Below are 24,152 nucleotides of genomic sequence, written 5' to 3' on the forward strand. Positions count from 1 at the left end.
TACTCTTACACTTTCAGGTGAATCCTTCTTTAAGATTTCCCAGGAAGTACTTCTCCACAATCTCCTCAAGCAAGCTATATCAAGTGGTAAAGCAGTCTTACAAATAAGTGCTAACAAGTCATTATTCCATCTCAGGAATAACTTAGAAAGCAAATTTACTAAAGCAAACTTATATCAGAGAAGTTATTTCTCAACTTCCCAATTAATGATCCTAGCTATCAAGCACCTTTTCTACTTTAATAACTATTTTTTAAACGTGGGTTTGCATAAACAAAGACCCAATGTTTCTTTCCATCCTTTCATCTCTTCTCCTCAGCACTCTATAAAATATTGCTATCCTGTCCCTCCAACATCACCCTTTAGCTGGGTTACATAGACTTCTTTAAATTGCTTCCAAGCCCTGTAATCAACTCATCTGTAGAAGCTCTGTTCATTTTCTCAGAAAATCTCAGCTTTCTGAAATATGACTCATCAAACTGGAAAGTGAGACAAATTATACTGCCTAAAGATGCCTAAAGGTAAACAATGTTATAAGCGTCTTACTTTTTCAAAACAGCATCATACAAACTCCATATATTTTCCAGGATCAACTGTACAAATAAAGATTTCTTTCCTTTGGCCTGTACAAAAGAACATACGGGCTTAAGTTCCTGAACATTTAATAGGCATTTATATATTCCTTCTTGACACGCTTTTATTATCAATATGTTTCATTTCTACTTGAAAATATTTATTCAAAAATAAAGTAGATGAAAGTAGTTATAAGAATGCACTAAACCGCCAATAATCCACAATCAATAATAATCCACTGTTCTTTCCTCTTGGAACCATAGACTTTACAAGTGATATGACCATTTGTGGGTCATATTACCATGGCTGCCATCAAACAAATACACACAGCACACAAGCCAAGAGCTAAAACTTCACTCTGCACATGCGGGCTCTTTCCATGGACTTCAGTCTAAAATTATGTTAGAAGAAACATAAAGCATTCTTAAACATATTTCTAAAGGTTCACAAGGATAGGAAAATTTTGAAAACCCAAAAAACCCCATCATTACTCTTAACAAACTATGCAAAAAGTTAATAGCAAGAGCACCTTGAGGGGTATACTCTTCCATACACGAGATGGGATATATTAATAAATTGATACCTCCTTTCTGAAGAACTACTGGCAACAGTATTAAGAAATTAAGAGTCATTGGCTTAAAATGCTCAGTTTTAAAAAAAAGCAACATGAAGACATAAAACTTATGCACAAAGATGTCTATCATAACTCTACAATATCAAAACATTTGAAAACAACTATGTCCAATCTTAAGAGAATGATTCATAAATGATAGTGCTCTCACAAAATAAAATAACAGGGTGCTTACTGAATTATTTCATAGAATCATAACTATCCTATGAGATAAGTGCTATTATCTCAATTTTACAGATGAAATAACTGAGATAAAAGTCATAGAACCAGTAAGTGGTGGAGCCAAAATTCAAACACAGAGTCAACTCTCAAGGCATGCTCTTTCCCACTTAGCTATATTCACTCCCTTTAAAATATATTGTTTATAAAAAAGCTTTTAATGGCAAGGGAAGATGTTCATGATATGACAAAAGCAAAAGGGCAGCTACGTTGTATAAACAGCATATCTCAACTGAGGGATGTATATATCTATGTAAAAAGGATGAAAGAAATTACCAACATCTACTAGCAGTGCTGGCTTTGATTTTTTTGTTTACTGTGGCTTTATACTTGTGAATATTTTCTCAAAGTAATGTATATGATTTTCAATGAGAATAAATTTATGAAATCCTGGTTTTTACATTAAAAACACAAAGCTCCAAGAAAAGTATCCTTTGAGGGTATATGACAGCATTCCTACACCACCTCTATCTATAGAAGGGGTTTCAGGGAGCACCCACCTCTCCCGATCTACACTGCACGATGACCAGCATGCAGTGAGATAAGGCCTCAGCTGACACTAGAAGGACAGTGTGAACCATACAGGGATGTCTAGAAGAGACATCTCTTTATGGTGACAGAGACAAACAAATGCACAGCACAAAATGTGTGTCTTCAGGTGCCCAAGATCTAAGATTTTTGGTCTTCTGAAAAAAAAAGAAAAGAAAGAAAAGAAAAGGCAGTTCTTTGCTCACTATACTTAAAAGGACTAAGAATTCTGTATGAATAATACCTGTATATGGACTTGTAAGCCTTTCCCAATTATATACAGTAAAAAATCCCTCATGAACTCACCTACATAAATTGAAGCTGAATTACATTTATTAAAGATATTACAGTATAGGTTTTCATAGGGCAAGAATATGACCAACAATCAAAAGGGACATATACCACATTACCTGATCACCCTTCATGATCTTTTTAGCCTTCATATTTATATAGTAATCTCCCCACAAGGTTTTCATAAGAACCTCCTTTTTGATGCCAATTTTTTGACTGTAGATTTTGGCGAAGTGCTCAATTCTGAAAGAAGACCAAATGTTCATGTTATTAATAATAACGATTATTGATTTCTGTGACAGGTACTGTTCAAACTTCTTTACACGCGTATTACTAAACTTAATCCAGTATCCTATAAAATTTCCTCATTTTACAGAAAAGGGTAATGAAGCAGAGATATCACACAGGGAACAAGTGAGGTGGGGATTTAAACCCAAGCGGTCTGGCTCCAAAGCCCATGTTCAGGTCTATACTAATATGAATTGTACTACATGCTATAGCTTTCTTTCTTAATTTTGCAGGTGTAAAACAAGATAAAATTAGGGACAAGAAAATGCAAGCTCCAGCTGCCTGTCACAACTATGCCAACAATAAAATTTTATTTCAGCTACTCACTGCTGTTAAGTGACAGCTGCTCACAAATGAAAGAAATTCTTGAGCCACAACCTGCCAAAACAAGATTTTTATTATCCTAGATTAATGGTAAACATACACACACTGACTTAACTCGCATCAACCCACAGAGAAAAACCACTTACCACCGTGGTCTCCAGTCACAGGAAGACAGTCAATCAACAACTAAGGGTCCTATATACAGCATCTGCATTGTCTGGATAAAGGACCTAAGAAATACCTTTTCTTTAGAGAACAATCTACTTTAAGGTTTGAGATTAGAATTTTCAAAGTACCAGCATCTTAAAAGATGCCTGCTCAGGAAAAAAAAAAAGGATATCCCCAGTTTTTTTCCACACCATACTGAAAGCCCAACCTAATGCAATCGCACAAGAAAAGGAAATAAAGGGTATACTGATTAGAAAAGAAGAAATAAAACTATCTTTGTTCGCACGTGACTCTTTAATCACTCTTCCACAAATGAAGACAAGGTGAAAGGCTGAAATCCACTGGTAGAGTTCCTATGCCTCAAAAAGAAAGCAGGCTCTGCCTTGCTGCCTACTCTGTGGATCCCTAAAAAGAGTCAGGCCTCCTCCTGGCTTCCTGTGTTTCAGCACACCCAGAATGGCACACAGAGCCTTACTTCCAGATGTTAAGTCAGGATACCCTTATCTCTGTGGCTTTTCATTTATCAATACCCAGTTTTGCTAGGCAGGCTGCAACCTGCCATGCAGATTTGCAAATCCAATTCAGGACCTACAGGCAGGTCCAAGGTCTACACATGGAAGGAAACAATAGGAGGCAACCACTGTGGACTGACTTCCCAGGCACTCTCCAACACCTAACCTTAGAAGGGAGCCCTATTCGTTAGTAGTGATGCTCCCTGGAGCCTCAATAATACAGCTGAAGCTTTGCTCTCCATATTGGCGACTTGGGTCTATTCTTAGATGGTTAAAACCAGAGATAATGACTGAGGGATGAATACATGAAACCTGTGACATTTTCTTTCTTTTAAATTTGAATTATTTTTTCACCTGATATAGGACCAATTTTTGTATATCCTTCACTGACACTTAAATTCTGACTTTAAGTATTCTATTCATATGGTTCATGTTCCTGTCTACTAACCTGTGAAAATCGCCCCCAAACCATGTGCCTACAGAGTTCTACTTATAGTTCTATTTTTGCCTCATGCACTTTGTTGTTATGATAATTGATAGTTAATCTCTTCACTAGTAAATGTGTCAATTATCTATACGAAAATGATCCTTATGCCATAATTCATTTACCATAAATCCTATTTTATTGTTAATATTGCCAAACCTCTCTTTTCATTCACATTTGGTTGACATAATCTGAGCTAAAGCTTTGGTATTTAGCCTCTGTCCATTATGCTTTATGTTTATCTCTTTTATGTAGCAAACTTATGGATTTATTTTTTTAATACAATTTCCTTTCTAAAAAATATCTCCTTAGTAGGGGATTTCATACATTTATTGGTATAATCATTTATTGGTACAACTGTTTTGATCAGTTAGATTTCTGGTGTGGTTTCTATTCTTCCAGGATTTTTTAAAAAATGTTGATTTGTGTTACCCAGACTGTATTATACATTATTTTATCTTTTATAATATGTCAGATAAATATCCTGCTCTTAATTCTGAAAGTGGTAAACTTAAAGATTTTTATAAATAAACACTCTAAAACCTCTATCAAAATCATAAATTATAGTAAGACATTTGCCCATTTGCTTAGGCTAGGCTCTTCTAGTCCACCATATCAAATATTCACACATGTGTACACATACGGGTACACAAATCTTTCAAAAATCTTGTTGCTTATCCTTTTCATTCTTTTTTATCCTGTAGTTACCACAAAATTTGCTTAACATCAACCCATTCCACATTACTGCTAGTGTTTTTATTTATTTTTGTCATTAGTTACAATTTTTAAACACTGACAATTTCTAGCACTTCTCCATTCTTGAATTCTATTTTAATTCATTTCCTCTACAGAGTAACTGCAAACAAGATTCTAAGAGACCTGCAGAAAGATTTATATTCCAAGACTACTGATCTATTCGTTGCCTATCTTCCTGAATGACAACTCAGTCAAGTATGAAATTACTGAGCCACACACACCCTTTTGCCCTCCAAGCTACCCAGTAGATTAATGTTAATTACAGAATTCTAATACTCGGTTACACAAAGACAAGTAAATCTATTACAAAGGGCTTTTCATTTCTCTTCTCTCCTGTCCCTCTTCTATAAGGTTGAGGACTCAGTTCTATGTATCTAAAACAAGAACTTAGATTCTTGATGCTACCCATCCAAGTCAATATGCTTCTGCTTTTCAGAGCAGACTCTCCCAGATTAACATCAATTAACAGGATAGATTTCGGGAGAAGACCTAGGTTCAGCCTCTAGTCACACTTCTTAATCCTTTCCCACTGCAGAGTTTATAGAACCATCTTGCAAATTCTGGAATGTGCTCATTTTCCACCAATTTGTGTGATTTAGACTAAAATTAGCATAAAACATTGAATTACTTATGAAAATCAATGTAAGAAAGGGACAAGCCTCCCATCTTGTGGCTTATTAGCACAATGCTCACAAATCAGGAAATCAACAAGTACGACCGTATTATACGACTGAATGAATCACTGTGAATGAATCTAAAGAAAGTCTTGAAATCATCTTAGCCCAATATTCTTGTTTTTTCAGATAAGTAAACTGAGGCCTAGAAAGGTGATAATGACAACCCATCAACCATATATGAAAAGTACAAATTCTCAACAGGTTCACAATTTCTATTTTCATCATATATGCATTACTTCAATTTATTTAGCTCTAGTATCATCTTTCGGGCATCAAATGGACTAAGATATCTATAATTTATTACAAACAGAAAATTATGATATTATATTACACTGCCCTGCCCAAGACAAAATCTGGTCAAAGGGAAATTGGAGCACAAGTTCCTGTAAAAAGGAAAATACATTTTAAAAAATGAAGCCAGAGATTTGTTAGGCTACTCCCAAGCCTTGCATTCTAGTCAGCTCCTGATCCTTTCTTTCTTTCCAATTCTAAGTCATACTGATATAAATTTCATGAAGAGACTCTGTTTTCTCCTAGTGCATCATTTCTAGTCCTATGATCCCTGCAAATTACATGCAATATCAAGCCCACAACTAAAGTTAACTACAGTTATGGTCCCACTACTATTTATCCAAACCACAGACATTTTTCTCAAAGTAATAATCTTTTAACTACATTTGGATTTTTTGATTCCACAAGTCAGAAATTGTTGTAGTTGAAAAATGTGATCAGTTATCTACTCCATTCTGAAATCCAAGGTCACTGTTAACACAGCCTCAGCATGTACAAATTCGGGAGAGGCAATAAGAAGAAATAAGGATCCTTATACCCCATAGGGAAGACCCCAGAGAAGAACCATGTCAAGAAAACACAGGCTTCAGACTCAGGCAGACTTTAATCTTAATATCAACTCTGCCTCTTAGCAGCTGAGTGATGTTGAACAAAAGTTACTTAATGTTCTTGAGACTTAGATAATAAATAGTAATATCTGTTTCAAAGGAGTGTTGTCAGAATTTGGTGAAATAATTTAAATAAAGTGAGTAACTCAGTATTTAGCATATGTACATCCTCAATAAAGCTAGACTAACTTTTGCTACTGTTGGTATCAAAGTTGATATAAATATAGTTGTTCATCTATGTATAAATAACTTTAAGAAGATAAACAAAAAACTGACACGAAATAAACTGAGCTAAGGAATAAGGTGGGATCCTTTTGTGGTATACATTTGAATTTACTCAAGAATAAAGTTAAAGTTAAAAATCAATTGTATATAAAATCTATAAAGAAATGCAAGACTGGCTCAATACTCAAAAACATCAATCAATGTAATATACCATATTAACAAGCTAAAGAAGAAAAATCATACAAATATATTAATTAATACAGAAAAGGTATGTGACAAAACTTGACACATTCATAATAATGACATTCAGAAAAATAAGAATATTAGGGGACTTCCTCAACTTGATAAAGGACATCTAAAAACAGCCTGCAGTCCTAACATTATTTCTAATGGTGAAAGGCTTAATGCTTTCCTCCTAAGACCAAGAACAAGGCAAGGATGCCCACTCTCATCAATGTCAGTCATATAGTGCTGGAAATTCTAGCCAGTGCAATCAGCAAAAGAGAAAACAGCATGCAGATAGAAAAGGAAAAAAATACAACAACCCCTATTTGCAGACATGATAGTCTCGTAGCAAATTCCAAAATATCTACAAAGAACTGCAAGTGAGTTCAGCAAGGTGACAGTATACAAGATCAACATACAAAAATTAATTGTATTTCTATATACTAGATGAATGTGCGAACACCAAAATTAAAAATATCATTTATAATCATTCAGAAAAATGAAAAATTAAGTGTAAATCTAACTCAACATGTACAGCACTTGTATGCTGAAAACTACAAAATGCTCATAAAAGAATTTTAAAAAATTTTAAATAAAAGGAGAGGCATAGTGTTCATGGAATAGAAAAAATTCAACATAGCAAAGATGTCAAAATTCTCCCCAAATTAACAGGTTTACCAATCAATTTCCATCAAAATCCTAGCAAAATGTTTTTGCAGATATAGGTAAGATTACTATAAAATTTACATGGAAAGGCAAAGGCCTTGAACAGCAAAAGTAATTTTGAAAATTAAAAATAATGTGGACAGAAATAATCTACCTGATTTCAAGACTTATTATGCAGCTACACTAATCAAAATTATGTGGTACTGTTGGAAAGACAGACACATAGATTAAAGGAACAGAACAAAACGCTCAGAAACAGACCCACACAAGTATGTCCAAGTGATTTTGACAAAGGCACAAAAGCAATTCTATGGACAAGAGATAACCTTTTCAACAAAGGGTTCTAGACTAAATGGAAATCCAAAGGCCCTCTCCTCCCACCAAAAGAAAACCTCAACCCAAGCCTCACACTTTATACAAAAATTAACTCAAAATGGGTCACGGATTAAATGTAAAAAGTAAAACTAAAACTTATAGAAAAAAATGAGAGACAATCTTTAGGATCTAGAGCTAGGCAAAGAGTTCTTCAACTTGACTCTAAAATCAAGATCCATAAAAAGAAAAACTGATAAACGAAACTTCAGCCAAATTAAAAACTTTGCGGACTTTGATGGCTGGGAGCAGTGGCTCATGCCTGTAATCCCAGCACTTTGGGAGGCCGAGGCGGATCACTTGAGGTCAGGAGTTTGAGACCAGCCTGGACAACATGATGAAACCTGGTCTCTACTAAAAGAAACACAAAAATTAGCTGGCAGTGGTGGTGCACACCTGTAGTCCCAGCTACTCAGGAGGCTGAGGCAGGAGAATCGCTCGAACCTGGGAGGCGGAGGTTGCAGTGAGCCAAGACTGCATCACTGCACTCCAGCCTGGGCAACAGGGCAAGACTCTGTCTCAAAAAACAAAACAAAACAAACAAACAAAACAAAAAACAAAAAATAAACTCTGCTCATTTTCAAAGACACTGTTAGAGGATATGAAGTCAAACTACAGACTGGGAGAAAATATTTGCAAAGCACATATGAGACAAAGGACTACTGTTTAGAATAGAAAAAACTCTCAAAATTCAGGAGTACGAAGAAAACACATTAAGAAAATGGGAAAGGATGTGAAAAGACTTTTCACCCAAGAGGACCTACAGATGACAAATCAACACATGAAAAGATGTTCAAGGTAAACCAGCTGTTAGGAAAACGCAAATTAAAACCACAATATCATATTAGTACACACCCAACAGAACTGCTAAAATGAAAACGGTGACAACACCAAACGTGAACATTTGGAGAAACTGGATCACTCACGCATGCATTGTTGGTGAGAATATAAAATGGTACAGTCCGTCTGGAAACAGTTTGGTAGTTTCTTTAAAAACTAAACATACAACTATCATATGAGCCAGCAACTGCACTCCTAGGCATTTATTCCAGAGAACTGAAACTTATGTTCACACAAAAACCTACACATGACTGTTTATAGCAGCTTTACTCATAATGGCCCAAAAAGGAAAAAAAAAAACAAAACACCAGATGTCCTTTAATGGGTGAATAGTTAAACTGGGGTACATCCACACCATGGAATACTACTGAGTAACAAAAAGGAACCAACTACAGTATTAATGCATGCAATAACTTGGATAAGTCTCTAGAGAATCATGCTAAGTGAAAAAAGTCAATTTAAAAAATATTACATATTTTTTGGTTCCATTTCTATAACACCCTTGAAATGAGAAATTTGGAGATAAATGGTTGTCAAGGGTTAAAAAGGGTTTGAGGGTGGGAAGGAAGTAGCTGTGGCAATATAATGGCAACGTGAGGGAGCCTTGTGGTGATAGAAATGTTTTGTATATTGACGGCAAATGGCAAAGTCCTGCTTGGTTATTGTACTACAGTTCTACAAGATGTTATCATGGATAGGAGGCAGTTGGGTAAAGGGCACCAGAGAACTCTCTGCATTATCTCTTACAACTATAGGTGAATCTATAATTATCTCAAAATAAAAGTTTCACTAAAAACAATCAACTGCATATAAAATCTGCAAAGAGATTTAATCAGATGCAAACAGACTTACCCAAAGCCCCACCCATCTATTGCACTGGTAAACACCACATTTCCCTGTTCTGGAGAGAAGTAAAGGTGAGAATCATCTGTGTCCTCCAAGCCAGTGCTCCAGTCATATACTTGCTCTCCTTGTTCAGAATTTGGATTCACTTGGGATTCAGTCTCCCTCTCTGCTCTTTCTTCTAGGACTTTAGAAGTAAAAAGAGTCCCTGTGAGCGCATTAATCTAGGAGAGATGGTGAAATGGCAGAGCGTCATTCAGATGCTCAGCATGCTCACGGCAGGAGAAACACTGTTTAACCTGTGTTAGGGCTAGAATCATCAGTCAGTTTGGGCTCATTAAGCATACATGAAAGGAGGTGACATTCACAATCAGTGAATAACTTAGATGTATCCATTCTTCCTAAACTCAGCATAACTAAATTATAAGGTTTTTGGAAGGTTATTTTGTGATTATTATTAGTTTAATGTAAATGTTAATGTGTCATATCCTTAATTTGTTTTTCAGTGCTGAGGCCTAGTATCACAAAGTACTCATGATTTCCAACCCCACAATCCTAGTTTGTAACCTTAGTCCACTGCCTTGCCCATCTCTCACATCGGTTGTCTGAAATGTGCACTACTCTCTTCAGGCCCTCTTCCCAACTCCTAATCCTCAACTACTTTCACTCCCAAATAGGCAGTAATCTTATGTCCTACCTCAGAGAGAAAATGGAAGCTATTACTCAGATTTCCTTCAAGTGCCCCACATCCCAATCTACAAGCTCACTTATGTCTGCAAATACCACTGACCTTTCTCCTGCCAATGCAGGGCAGGAGTTATTTTACCCGTTCCTAATTTTTTTCTTTTTTTTGAGGTGGAGTCTCGCTCTGTCGCCCAGGCTGGAGTACAGTGGCGTGATCTTGGCCCACCACACGCTCTGCCTCCCGGGTTCACACCATTCTCCTGCCTCAGCCTCCCTAGTAGCTGGGACTACAGGGGCCTGCTACCACGCCCGGCTAATTTTTTGTATTTTTAGTAGAGACAGGGTTTCACCTTGTTCGACAGGATGGTCTCAATCTCCTGACCTCGTGATCCACCCGCCTCGGCCTCCCAAAGCGCTGGGATTACAGGTGTAAGCCAGCACACCCGGCCTACCTCTTCCTATTTCTACAACGAATGATATCCATCCATCATTCTTTTTCACTGTTCTACTTTTATTGTTTCCTGCCTTTAACAAATAAATATACTCAAGTTGCCCTCATCAACGGCTTTCCACTGTGTTGAGGAAGACATTTCAAACTCTCACGCACGGCATATCAGGTTCACTGACATCTAAATCCTATATCCTTTTTCCCATCTCTTGTAACTGTTGAAAATGATCTAATTCTTCAGCTAAAAAACAATTTGCAGTTCCTTAAATGAAACACTGTACTGTGCTTTTTCTTGCCTTTATGACTTTGCCCATCGTATTCCTTCTCTTTTGAATGTCCTTTTCCTGTCTACCTGGCAAACACCTACTTTACTTCCATCTCAAGGCTTCCATTTTAAGACTTCTAACTCATTCTTCCCTCTTGACCCAGACAGGGTTAGATGGCCCTTATCTATGGTGTTATATCACACCCAGGACTTATCTCATTGTTCTCCAAATATCTCTTTGTCTCCCCTACTATACTGTGAGCTCCTTGAAAATAGGGATTCTGACCTGTTCATCTTATATTCACAATCCCTAGTGCACAATGGACATTTGATAATTCATTTATTCAACATATATCTATGAAATATTTGCTGAATAAATAAATGAATGAATGCTTGGGTAAAATTTCCTGTAACGACAAGTAATAAAATACTACAGATAGGTAATAAAATCCTAATATGGCTTCACTTTGGAACCAAGATACAGTTTTAAACAAGAGAGCCTATTGTCCAAGCTTTATATGATGGGTGATTCCAAGAGATGGAAAAGACTACTGAGAACATGCTTTTTCTATTGCCTCTCTTGTAGAATAACAGCAACACGTATGAATCTGAAGTGGAAAAGTTCACTTTTCTGTAGCAACGGCTCATACCCAGCTCAGTAACTTCCTTACAACTCTTCTTCGTGGCTAAATTTTTTAAATACTAAAAATTAAAATACCTGTTCTAAAATATTCTTGAGGTGAGAATAGGCCTCTTGTGGGGTGAATTTCAGTTCCACTATCAAGCGATCAATCTTATTAATCACTAAAACCGGACGGATGTTTTCAAGCCAAGCTTGTCGCAGAACTGCCTGTGTCTGATAAAAACAGAAAGAAAAATGTAAAACTCATGATTTGAAATAATTAGAGCACATTAGAAAATCTTGATTAATAACCACTCTAGACTATGCCAGTCAGACAAAGGTATTCACTAGGCATTCACAAACTATGTATACAGCGGAGTAGCAAAGAACTACACATAAGAAATCATTGTTGCCTTTATGCAACTGACAGTTAAGAAGGATAAATAAGGCCGGGCATGGTGGGTCACACCTGTATCTCAGCACTCTGGGAGGCTGAGGCAGGTGGACTGCTTGAGGCCAGGAATTCAAGACTAGCCTGCAACAACATGGCAAAATCCCATCTGTATTAAAAGTACAGAAATTAGCCAGGCATGGTGGCACATGCCTGTAATTCCAGTTACTCTGGAGGTTGAAGCATGAAAATCACTTGAACCCAGGAGACGGAGGTTGCAGTAAGCCAAGATCACGCCACTGCACTAAAGCCTGGGTGACAGAGCAAGACTCTGTCTCAAAACAAACAAAAACAAAAACAAAGTATGTTAAATTAAAGTCATCATCTCCAAGATCCCTTCAGAACTCTGGTGATTTAACTCCTTCACAGACTGGAACGTTACCAAATGTGAAATATAAAACCAATGTTGTGATTGTCAGTGAAATGCCTAAAGTCAGTCAGTTCCCCCTCTTTCCTCACCCTTAACCATTTAAGTATTTTCTCATCACAATCCATTACCTGTGGACAGACTCCTTCCACAGCATCTACCACAATAATGCATCCATCACAAATGCGAACAGCGGTTGATACTTCTGAGGAAAAGTCCACGTGTCCTGGAGAGTCTATCAGATTAATCAGGTACTCCTCATTACCTAAAATACAATTTGTAAACACACATTTTCAGTTGTCCAGGTACACAATGTTCTTCCTCAGGCGTTCTAGAATAAGAAAGCTGAAAGCTTCTAAGAAAAAACTGAACAAAGCTAAAGGAGTTGAAAGCTTAATCCAGAGCTACCATTCCAACTTTTCCCACTGATGGGACTACTGATTCCAAACAGCATCTATATAAAATGTTAAAGGACTTTATTATTCTAATAGTTACCACTTAAGAGCTTATTGGGAGCCAGCCACTATGATACTCACTTTTAATGTGCTAATCACATATTATTGAATCCTTACAATATCCCTATGAGATACATATTACTATTCTCCTTTTACAGGTTAGGAAATTGAAACTGAAAGAAATCAATGCCTAAGGGCCTGACAGTAAGAGCTGTTCAAAGGGCCAACAAAGCAGTTGGCCAAGTTCTTCCCTACAGTTTGTCAAAGAGCAGTGTATGAAGCTGCTCAAGCAAGATTTAGACTCAATTCTACAAAAACTTAAGGAGCAGTTACTATGTGCCAAGCAGTGTGCTATGTGCTCTCCCATTAATATCTCCTTCAATAATCTCAACAGACAAATGTATTAAACTTATAGTAGGGTGATGACACATCCTGAGGTTTTAGCACGGAAATTCCCACATCCTATCAAAGCCCTTAGTCCCAGGCAAACAAGAAAAAAAAAGATCATCTTAGGTTATAGAGAGTTATCATTAAACATAACTTAGTATACCATGCAGAAAATTAGTTAATACTTTAGAATTCTGTACTCATTCCCCATTATTGATAAATTTGATATAATTCTCTTTTAAAGGCAGAATAACTATTAGAATGCTCAAACATATACTTTACTTTTGCTCCTCCCCTTAACTCAGTGTTTATCAACTTGAATGCGCTCAAGAATGACTACAGGGTTGAGTATCCTTTATCTGAAATCCAAAATGCTCCAATGAGCATTTTCTTTTTGTGCCATGTTGGTATTTGAAGAGTTTTGAATTTTGGAGCATTTCAGATTTTGGATTTTCAGATTTGGGATGCTCAACCTGCAATTTATGGGCCATTTAAAGGATTTTCCCCCAATATAATTTTAATGACTTCGCTTGTGCCCTAGGTGATACTGATGATAAACACCACCACAACAATAACCACAACCAGTGCTTAACATCTGTGGACTGCCTATTCATGGCTGGCATTGTTCTAAGCATAATACAGAAATTATCTAATGTTTACTTACAACAATCCCCTGTAGTAGTTACAACTATTAGCCCAATTTTATATAGCAGGTAACTAAGGCACAGAAAAGTTAAGTATTTTTCTCAAGGACATCCAGCTAGAATCCAATTCTGAGGTTGACTAAGATCACACAATTCAAAATGATAGAGCATAAGTTCAAATCCACTTAACTCCAAAGACCATACCTCTAACCACTACACTCAGAAGGCAGTAACTTTCATCTCACATGCCAAGATTCCACTGCTAATGAATTCCTAAAACACTGGGTGAAGCATTCCCAAGTGTACTGAGGCTCAGTGGGGAAGACTGCCATCAGTTAGCAACAGACTGCCTTCTTCAGTACCACTCCTCCCTGCTGCCTCCTGGTCTTTTCATGCAAACTGCTTTATGAGGAACCATTGCTCTGCTGAAACCACCAGAGAAGGCTCCAACCAGAGAAGACCATGGAGATCTCCAGTGAAAATCCAAGAAGTCAAATAACCAGAGCCCTGGAGCAATGGCCCACTGGACCTCAATCGAGCCTTTCACTGTCAGATCTCACACCAGTTCTCTTAGTCAACATTTTCGATAAGTATCATGATCTCAACCAAGTACACCAGAGAAAAAGGAGCATGTCTAGTAGTGGTCTAGGGTCCTATCATACAAAATTAAAGCTGTGAGATTCTTAGAATCACTCAGCATTTTCTCAGCCTAAGCCTTTATTCCATAGAAAAACATGCTAACGCCCTCAAAAGGTAAGAGACTGACCCAAGGTCCCAAAAGAAGCAAGCCAGAAATACACCCAGGGCTATCTAACCATCTTAGTCACTTCTCGGGTCTTAGATTCCTTCATACTTTGCAACTGGGGAAACAACGCTTGCCTATTCATTTGGCTAAACTCCAGACTTTAGGGTGGGAGAACTTCCAAGTGCTTTCCCGTCCTCTGTGATATGACCGGAACCTGATACTGAAGTTTCAGAGACTGGGTCTCCAGTCAAGTTCTTTACAGAGTCTAAAAATGCACTCGTACAGACATTTCAGGCTTCCTATACAACAGTGCTCTTACCTTTTATTGGAGTTAGACCTTTTAGGGAATACTCAGAAAAACGAATACCGATCTACCTATCTATGCTCCCTTAATTACGCATCCATTTCCAGATTCTTTGAAATTCATTGAGGAAGGGCAGGTTCAGACCTAGAGAGGAACTGAAAGCTAGAGATACACCAAGTGTTTCCACCTGACAATCTACATCCTAAAAAATAAATGTCTGATCAAATAATATAGCTGAGAAATAAACAGCCAGCCTTGGAGCTCACATCACACATACATATTAAAGGTTCAGAGAAGCCCTGTAAAAGAAGTTTGTCCAATTCTGTTTAACCTGGAGTTTCTCAAATATATTTAATGGTGAGAAGGAGGAAATGCCATGGTCAATTACACAGCTGACAAAGGCTTGGCTCAGCTCTGAGCCAGGCCTCCCAATTCCTCTTTCAATGCCTTTTTCATCTTAACCCTTTCCAAACAACGTTAACCTAAATTTCAAAGGTTGGGGACAGAAGTCCCATATCCATTAGAGAAAAAAAGTCCCCAAGCACAGCTCTTCTGCTGTGACTTCAGCCACATTATGTCTCTTTAAAAAATGCCACTTACCACTTTTGTGTGTGTGTGATCAAATTAAAAAATACATAAACGCAGTTATAGGGGTTTACCATGCTAGATATTATTGTTATTGCCAGTATTAATTATTTAAAAAGTAGAGAATGCATAACACTTTTCAGGAGACAAAATTTTTTAAGCATGCTAAATGATCTTTCCGATTTGTAACAAAGTCCTGAAGCTGTATGTTGAATTAATCCCTGCAATAGCATTCAGGGACAGAAACTTCTGCTGCTTTACTTCCCAGGCATTCCAAACTAAACGGCTTCATTTCAAGGCACAGATCTAATCAGTCAAGCAACAATCCAATCTTTTTATGTTCCAGGGGGCTGAAAAAAAAGTTGGAAGAACTGAAGTTAATTATGAGAGATATCTTCCAGACAATTTCTGCTGCTAATAGGGAGTTATGGGAAAAGAATTGCTCCCTTGCCCATGATTTTAAAGTGTCATGGATAATTGTCTCACAGAAGGTGCACATGTGTCACTAGGACCTGTCAAAACATCTCTGTATTCAGTAAAACTTCATGTAAGGAGTTTAGTGTCCAACTTCCAAAACACTGGAAATGCTCACTAAAGCATACATAGAAAGCTGATGAGAGAAAACTTTCCATAAAATAAAAAAGAAAAACTGAAGTTATGGAAGAAGATCTGAACCTCCTGAAAGTGTCCTTTATGTGTCAGTGTATGGTAGAGTATTTTGCCTGACAACAAAAATAACAGAAATATAGGCAGAACCTGAGTTATCTGAAGACATGTTCCTACATTCCTTATGTATGAACTTCTAACAATTATATACATAAATTGTACCCCAACTATATATAAAGTAACCACAAGTCTCCCTCCACAGGAAATACTACTTTTTTTTGTTTTGTTTTGTTTTTAGAGACAGGGTCTCACTGAAACATTCAGGCTGGATGCAGTGGCACAATCATAGCTCACTGCAGCCTCAAATTCCTGGGCTCAAGCGATCCTCCTGCCTCAGCCTCCCAAGTAGCAGGGACTGCAGGCACACAAGGGTAACTTTTATTTTTTGTAGAGATGGGGTTTCACTGTGTTGCCGTGGCAGGTCTCAAACTCCTGTCCCTAAGTGATCCTTCTGCCTCAGTCTCCCAAAGTGCTGGGATTACAGATGTGAGCCACTGCACCTGGTTTCCTTTTATATCTTAAATCACTATTATCCTTTTATATTTTAAATCAATGTATAACATTATAAGTTATAAATCAACTAATACGGCTTATTATTTGACAGAACTGTAAAGCACAATTGTAAAGCTGACACAGGTAACAGGGTAACTATCTTTATGAGAAGCCTGCCACAAGGAGAGGTGAAGGGTGGTTGACTCTGATAGTATGTGTCAAAACTGAGATGGGGTCAGGCACAGTGGCTCATACCTATAATCCAAATGCTTTGGAAGGCCAAAACAGGAGGATCACTTGAGCCAAGACCAGCCTGGACAACATGGTGAGACCATCATCTCTACAAAAAAATTTAAAAAATTAGCCAGGCATGGTGGCACATGCCTGTAGTATTAGCTACTTGGGAGGCTGAGGCAGGAGGACTGCTTGAGTCTAGAAGTTCTGGGCTGCAGTGAGCTATGATCACCACTGCACTCCAGCCTGGGTGATAGAATGAGACTCTTGTCTTAAAAAAAAAAAAAAAAAAAGTGACAGGGGTTAGGAAAATGAGAGGAAAAATGATCTAGAAACAACTATGAATAGCAAACTGATTAAGTTTTCTTTTGCTGCACAAACCCGACCCGAAGACCTCTCCAGACCTTCCTCCAACATGAAACTAGACCACGTACAGACCACTTCTGATTACATTTGGCCTCACCCGCTTTTGGTTTTTCTCAGTATGATGCCAGTCCACATCTGCCACCCAGTACTGTGGCGACACCCTGAACTCTGACATCACTGAGAACTTCTCCACCTTTGAAGGCCTGCTGCCTTCAAAGTGGATAGTAAATCTAATAATTACACATCCACATTGTCTTGATTCCTTTGATCATTGGCAGTTTTGCTTGGAAGGGTGTAAGAACCAGAATAAGAAACCCTGGAGTAAAAAAAAGGTTGATGTTTACTTCTTATAATCTCTCTATGCTTAGCATCACTCTGGAGAGAAGGTCATAGATCAAGGACCAATTTCACACTGCTAATGCATGGCATTACTGTAAGGTGCTAGTCTCATTATCAGAGTAATTGAGAGAGTAATTGTAGGATAACTTTGACTAAGAAGGGGGAAGAGGGAAAACGCAGAGGAATGTGGGGCTGAAAGAAGGATTTATGTATTTTTTAAGACAAGAAAGACAAGAAAGACTTGAGCATGCTTAAAAGCTGATGGATACAAGCCAGTACAGAGGGAGAGGTGGAAGACACTGAAGAAAAGATCATTAAGTCCAGAGCACAGGTTTTTGCCAGTGACAGGAGGCAAGCAAAAAATGCCCATACCATTATGTTTTGAGATACAGTGGCAAGCAGGTGAGAATTCTTCTCTTTTCTGTGAAATAGAAGGTAAGAATGTCTGCTGAGATTGTGGAGGAGGGGATGACAGGTAGGCTGAAAGAGACCAGAAGGTTTAAAATAGGTATTGGGAAGAATGAGCAAGACCTAACAGTGAGAGATGGGAAATCTGCCAGCAGTCTGGAGGACCACTTGAGAACCTAGCCCAAATGCAAGGATGAAGACGTGTAGAGAATTAGCTTTATCAAGGGTTAAAGTTTTGTTGGGAAAAATATGACAGAAGGTCAAGAACCAAAGAGACTGAAGACGCTGGCAAGACTTTCAGTGAAATGACAAATCTGGGCTGTATGAGGCAGGAAATGAATGAAGAAAGAGGCTGTGGGGAGTCAAAAAAACTAGAGAACATTATGAAGTCAAAGAATGGGTACCTCATTAGTCAGGTGAAAGAAAGAGCTGGGAGAATCAAAGATTGTAGAGAAGGAAGTATTTAAGTTTGAAAGGTCGAAGATGGATAGCTCAAGGTGATGCTAAAATCCAGAAAGTACTCACGACAACAGGTAGGTGAAACGCAGAATCAATGTTGTTGAGAGGATAAGCTGTTGAAGAAGCCATTCTCAGGCATGGTGAAAAGCCACCTTAGAAGATTCAGGTAAAAAGAACAATTATGAGTCCGGGTGCCAAATTCACTAATGAACAGGAACCATCACCAGGAGCTGACAATGACTGGAAAGGTGAATAATTGGATGGTCTGAGTCTTGAAAGAAGAAGTTTGAAAACAAGGGTAGAAGAATTAACTTTTGTAATCAGATCTGGGAACAAAAAGAATGGCAATCCCATATGCTAACCCAGAGATACGTGGAACATGAATGAATGAGTAGCATTCACTTGGAAAAGGTCCAAGGCAGGCAATGTCATCAGAAGACAGCCAGGCAGAAGGGGGAAACGTCAATAAAAAGACATTGAGGATGCAGCGATGTTTGTTTCCCTTGGAATGTTTTCACAGTAAGTTTTGGTAAGGAAGGGAATAATGGGAAATTGAAAGAGGGTGTCAGAATCACAGAGAAACATGGGGAAGAGACTATAAGAGAGGCCAGATCATGTGGCTTGCATCGTGGGCAGTGACTGAAGACCACAGGGACGTAGGTAGTGTTGGCCACAAGACATGCATAGCAATCCCTAGTGGAAAGGAGATAACTCAAGCCTCAGGAGGAATTAGTTGTGGCCTGACTTCCAAGAGACCAATGGTCCAAGTGAATACGCTGGAAATGTGGGTTCTAGGACTACTACCACATGCTAGAAATTACTCTGTCCTTGGGAAAGTGTCTTCACCTCTCTGAACTCCATTTTTGCACATGTGTAAAATCAGAGTAACACCCATCACAGAGTTGCTGTGAAGATTAAACAAAATCAGGCATATGAGACACCTAGCTCAGAAGTGAACTATCGTGTACCTAGTTTCTTAGGCCTGGCATCAACTGAATACTTCACAAAGTAAAGCATTCATTGTCTGACGAGAACAAAATCTACCCTTCAGTCAAATGAGGGGTAATGGAACTCTTCCCTCCCAGCCTCATTCTGGAAAGAATAAGGCAAGTTAGGACCATGGGTAAACGTTCACACAGCCAGAGGAAAAGGGAAGCTACTGCCTCTGAATAAGAGATGACTTTCTGCTACATGCTGGCCTTGTCTGTAATTAGATGGCATGAGTCAGTGTCTCCATGGCCTAGTCTTCGGAGCATAAAACCAGAGAGCCACAGAGCTGAAATCAACACATGCGTAAATCCTCCTTCTGCCCACAACCACTAACCCTAACAGAGGTATTTACAAAGTGATCAACTTGCATATGGACCTCTTTGCAGAAGACTGCTATATCCTTGGTCTCCCTGTTTGGAGGACATCCTCACTGCATATGGCTGACTCTTGGGTGAATCCCAAGTGTACCACTAGTCTATTAGCTAGACTATATGCCTAAGGTTACTAACTAAAAGCTCATAAGCTAAAGCCCACTGCAGTGTTTTCCATACGGTGTTTTACAATTTTTAAATAAGTTGGCAGCATTTTGATACTTGGAAGATTTTACCGAAAATCCTGATGCCAACTTTTCTTGAAAAAAAAAAAAAAAATCACTCAAACTGCCTCACTTATGCAGAGGTGTCAACACCATGTCAGGAACTAATAATATTGTACTTAATAATCACATCTGACAGGTGTTAGAATAAGTAAGCTATTTGGGGGGAGAAATAAAGTTAGATAGTTACCTCACAGTGTGTGCATACACATACAACTTGCATTAAATATAAAAATTGAAAATATAAAATAACTGGTGGTGAACTGAGAGTGATTTTTATTTCATTTTTGTGTTTTACTGTATATTCTATAACACACACTAAATTTTCTATAGTAAATATAAACTTGGGCCAGGTGTGGTGGCTCACAGCTGTAATACCAAAACTTTAGGAAATAGGTAGAAGGCTTGCATCCACGAGGTTGAGACCAGTCTGGGCAACATAGCAACATCCCATTGCTACAAAACATTTGAAATATATAAAAAAAAAATATATACATTGAAATATACATACATATATACTATATATGCAATATACATAATATGTATGTATGCATATAAACTTGTAAATTTATTTAAAATATTTTAAAAGATGAATTAGATAAAAACTTCAAAAGTTCAGCAACAGCAATATTTGCTCAGATATAAAAAATGGCTATACAGTAGAAATGACTGCAGTATTCCTTTTGATGAATTTCAAATTATTTAACCCATGTCAATCTATTTCTCTCTTCTGTATCTGGATTCTAGGCTAAAGGATTCAAAGGCATTACATCCCCTTAGGATATTTTACAGAACATATATTGTTAGGAATACTTCCTAACTCTTGAGATGACAAGATAAATGTATGGTATCCTTGTGGGTGGGACACAAAGAGAGGTAAGAAACAGGCAAATAACAAGATTTAATAATATGATCCCAATATTTGTAGCAAATTTTGGTCACAAACGTAAAGATAATAGAGGTTCCATTTTCTCAAAGAAAAATTAGGTTCCTGGAAAATGCTGAGATAGTGTATGACCTTGATGGTTTTCAACACCACTTCTGTAATGTGCAGGATTTATCTGTTTACTTTAAACTAGAATAAGACCCTATATTTCAACCCAAATAAATATTTGAAAATACTTTTGAAAGCTCGGTAAATTAAGAGTCAGAACCACAGAAAGGGCTTAACTTGCATTTAGTACACAGATTCTCAAATAAGAGGGCATTCGAAGTGGGTGAGAAGGAGGGGAAGGCATGGTATAAATAAAAGTCACCTGTGGAGTTTCTTCAATCATCAGGTTTCCCTCTTTCTCTCCCATCTAGGTTCCCCTTCAGACGTCCCACCTTCAGAGCAGGAAATACCCCATTCTGGAGAATCAGTACTAAGATACAGATAAAAACATATCTCATCTCTCAAGTGCTCTGAGAGGATATGTCCCAGTCAACATTCCTAACTTCTATCCCCATAAGGCTCTGCACTGTCAAGTGTGATGACTGCTCGGCCCAAATTCCCTTCTAGGCAGTAATCCCATGCTCACAAGAAACATGTTTGACACTTTGTGACTCCACTCCAATCACCACTGATTGGATTAGGAGGTGACTAACCAACCCAAGTGCAGCCAATCCATAGGTGCAACCTCTGTGATGGGCTGGCGTGAAAAGATAGGCAGAGCCGCATCCTGCTCTTGAGCCCGTGTGCTCAGAAACACAAGAGACTGAAGCAGTAGGCAACAGAAATAAGGTGAAAACAGACAGGATAATAGGGTAAGAAGTCAGGGCAAGGTGAATGTACAAAGATGAAGACATGACAGTAGGCAAAAGCTATGAGACAGAGAAAAGACATACAGGATAATAGTGGAAATACAAACAGACACCCAAATCCAAGGACAACAGTGGAGTTCCAGAGGAAGGATCCATAAACTTTTACTGATGTGGTCTCTAGAGCTATCTTGGATCCAGAATCAAAATCTGGTTCCAATTTTTATGAGACATCACTCCAATAAGACTCCTGTTTTTCCGTTTTCATGAATATTATTTCCAATAATATTTCACACATATGCTTTCAATAATCTATCCCACCCCAACCCAAGCTAGCTTAAGTCTCTGGTCTATGCAATCAAGAAAGCATACCTGGCTGGGCACGGTGGCTCCCGACTGTAATCCCAGCACTTTGGGACGCCGAGGCGGGCGGATCACCTGCGGTCAGGAGTTCAAGACCAGCCTGGCCAACATGGTGAAACCCCGCCTCTACTAAAAATACAAAAATTAGCCGGGCACGGTGGCATGCATCTGCAATCCCAACTTCCCAGGAGGCTGAGGCAGGAGAATCGCTGGAATCCGGGAGGCAGAGGCTGCAGTGAGCTGAGATCATGCCACTGCACTCCAGCCTGGGCGACAGAGCAAGACCTCTGTCTCAAAAAATAAAAAAGAAAGCGTACCTAAAACAATCTGATCTGTGAGCAGCCAAGGTCAAGGTCACAGAGCTCGATAAAATAGAGTTCAGACAATTCAATTCCCAGGGTCCTATAACAAATTCTCCTACAATACTACACCAGAAAGACAAATGTGAATTGGAACAGGTGAATTTTATGGTATATAAATTAAACCTTAATAAAGTGGTTAAAGGACTCAAGGGAGGGGGACTAGAGACAAAGTATAGAGCAGAACAACTAAAACTGACACCAGAGGAATCTTCAAATAAAAACAGACTAATAATCTGAGTAAGGAAGAAGGCAGCCTTCAAATCTCTTGAAGTCTATAAAACGAGATAAGAAATCAATAGACCCTTAACCTCATTCTCTGGATCACAGGATGAGAATATAATCTTTAAAATGTGAGAAGTGGTTTAAAAAAAAAATGAAGCGTTAAACATTAAACATCGAGAAATCATGTGCCTAAGACCTTCAAAACTGGTTTGGTACAACAGCCATGCCCCACAGAGGACATCTTTTGGTGGCAGTGCCAAAGATATGACACTTGTGAAGGATGAACCACATGTAAGTCCATTAGGGAAATAAAATTTATCTTTATTATTTTCTTCTAATTACAAAAATATACATTTTGTGTAAAATTTTCACATACTACAAAAATAAATATTTTGAAAAGTGCAAGTTTCTCCATAATCTAGCCCCTGCAGAGAGCTACTGTTAAGGGTTTGGTATGTATCTTCCAGACACCTTTATCTGCATATATATTTTTATTACCTAAACACATTCATATCTTACAAAAATACTCTGCAATTTGTTTTCTGTCTCTGAACATACCATTTTCCCCTGTACAATAACATATATATTAAACATTTGTTTTAACAGCTGCACAGTATTTCACCGCTTGGATATATCAGTTTATTGAACCATTCTCCTATTGACATTCAGGTTGTTGGTATTTTTTTCACGAATACAAACTTTTTAGTGAATATCAGTGACATGTATCTCATATACTTACATGACTACTTCTGTCAGATAAATCCCTAGAAGTGTTACTATCAATGTAGCATCCTCATTTGAGGACAGCAAGCTGGTACTGATCACGGCAGTCTACCTTTAATCTACTCCAAATCTAACATGCAGGCCAGGCCATGAGGCAGAATAGTAAGGCTGAACCAGCTAAAGTCCTAGGGCTCCTGACTTTGCTTGTGAAGGAATCCATATAATCACCTGGTGGAGGGGGCAGGTGTGAATTGCCAGTTCTTCTGCCCTCAAACCAGTCAGAGGTTTCCATCTGCATCCAAGCCTGGACAGCCTGACTCTGACAACAGATCATGTGGAGACGCCAGAATAAACTATGTGGAATATAAGCAAAGAAACTGAGGCATGCAATTAATTCAGAAAGACAGAGGAGGACATGAAAGATGCAAAGCTGTGTTTCTTTAAAACACAGACTGATTTACCTGTTGCATAATGTAGGGAAATGGCACTGGATTTCATAGTGATCCCTCGGATCTGTTCATCTTCTCTGCTGTCCATGTACCTTAACTGGAAAAATGCAACATATGCATCTTCACTTCCCAAAGAATTAAAATGTAACATTAAAATTTGCTAATTTAGATTTTTGTTTTAAATACTTATATTTTATTTGTTATTTTTATTTATTTTTGTAGAGACAGGGTCTTGCTATGTTGCCCACACTAGTCTTGAACTTCTAGCC

At 38.1% G+C, this 24,152-nt stretch overlaps 1 protein-coding gene across 4 annotated transcripts in view; it reads right to left on the minus strand.

The window, feature by feature from the left end:
* EFL1 (elongation factor like GTPase 1) overlaps positions 1 to 24,152 on the minus strand; it is a 132,597-nt gene that overhangs the window by 98,048 nt on the left and 10,397 nt on the right. For 3 of the 4 annotated variants that reach the window (XM_034939286.2, XM_034939287.3, XM_055098261.2), the window contains exons 4-9: positions 23,896 to 23,980; positions 12,487 to 12,620; positions 11,634 to 11,771; positions 9,528 to 9,742; positions 2,359 to 2,482; positions 544 to 620 (exon numbers count right to left, since the gene is read on the minus strand). In XM_034939286.2, the coding sequence (XP_034795177.1) occupies positions 544 to 620; positions 2,359 to 2,482; positions 9,528 to 9,742; positions 11,634 to 11,771; positions 12,487 to 12,620; positions 23,896 to 23,980 (773 nt within the window). The remainder of the gene's footprint in view (positions 1 to 543; positions 621 to 2,358; positions 2,483 to 9,527; positions 9,743 to 11,633; positions 11,772 to 12,486; positions 12,621 to 23,895; positions 23,981 to 24,152) is intronic. The other variant, XM_055098262.2, reaches the window with a different exon arrangement.

This window comes from Pan paniscus, chromosome 16 (assembly GCF_029289425.2).
Source record: "Pan paniscus chromosome 16, NHGRI_mPanPan1-v2.0_pri, whole genome shotgun sequence".
Lineage (NCBI taxonomy): Eukaryota > Metazoa > Chordata > Mammalia > Primates > Hominidae > Pan > Pan paniscus.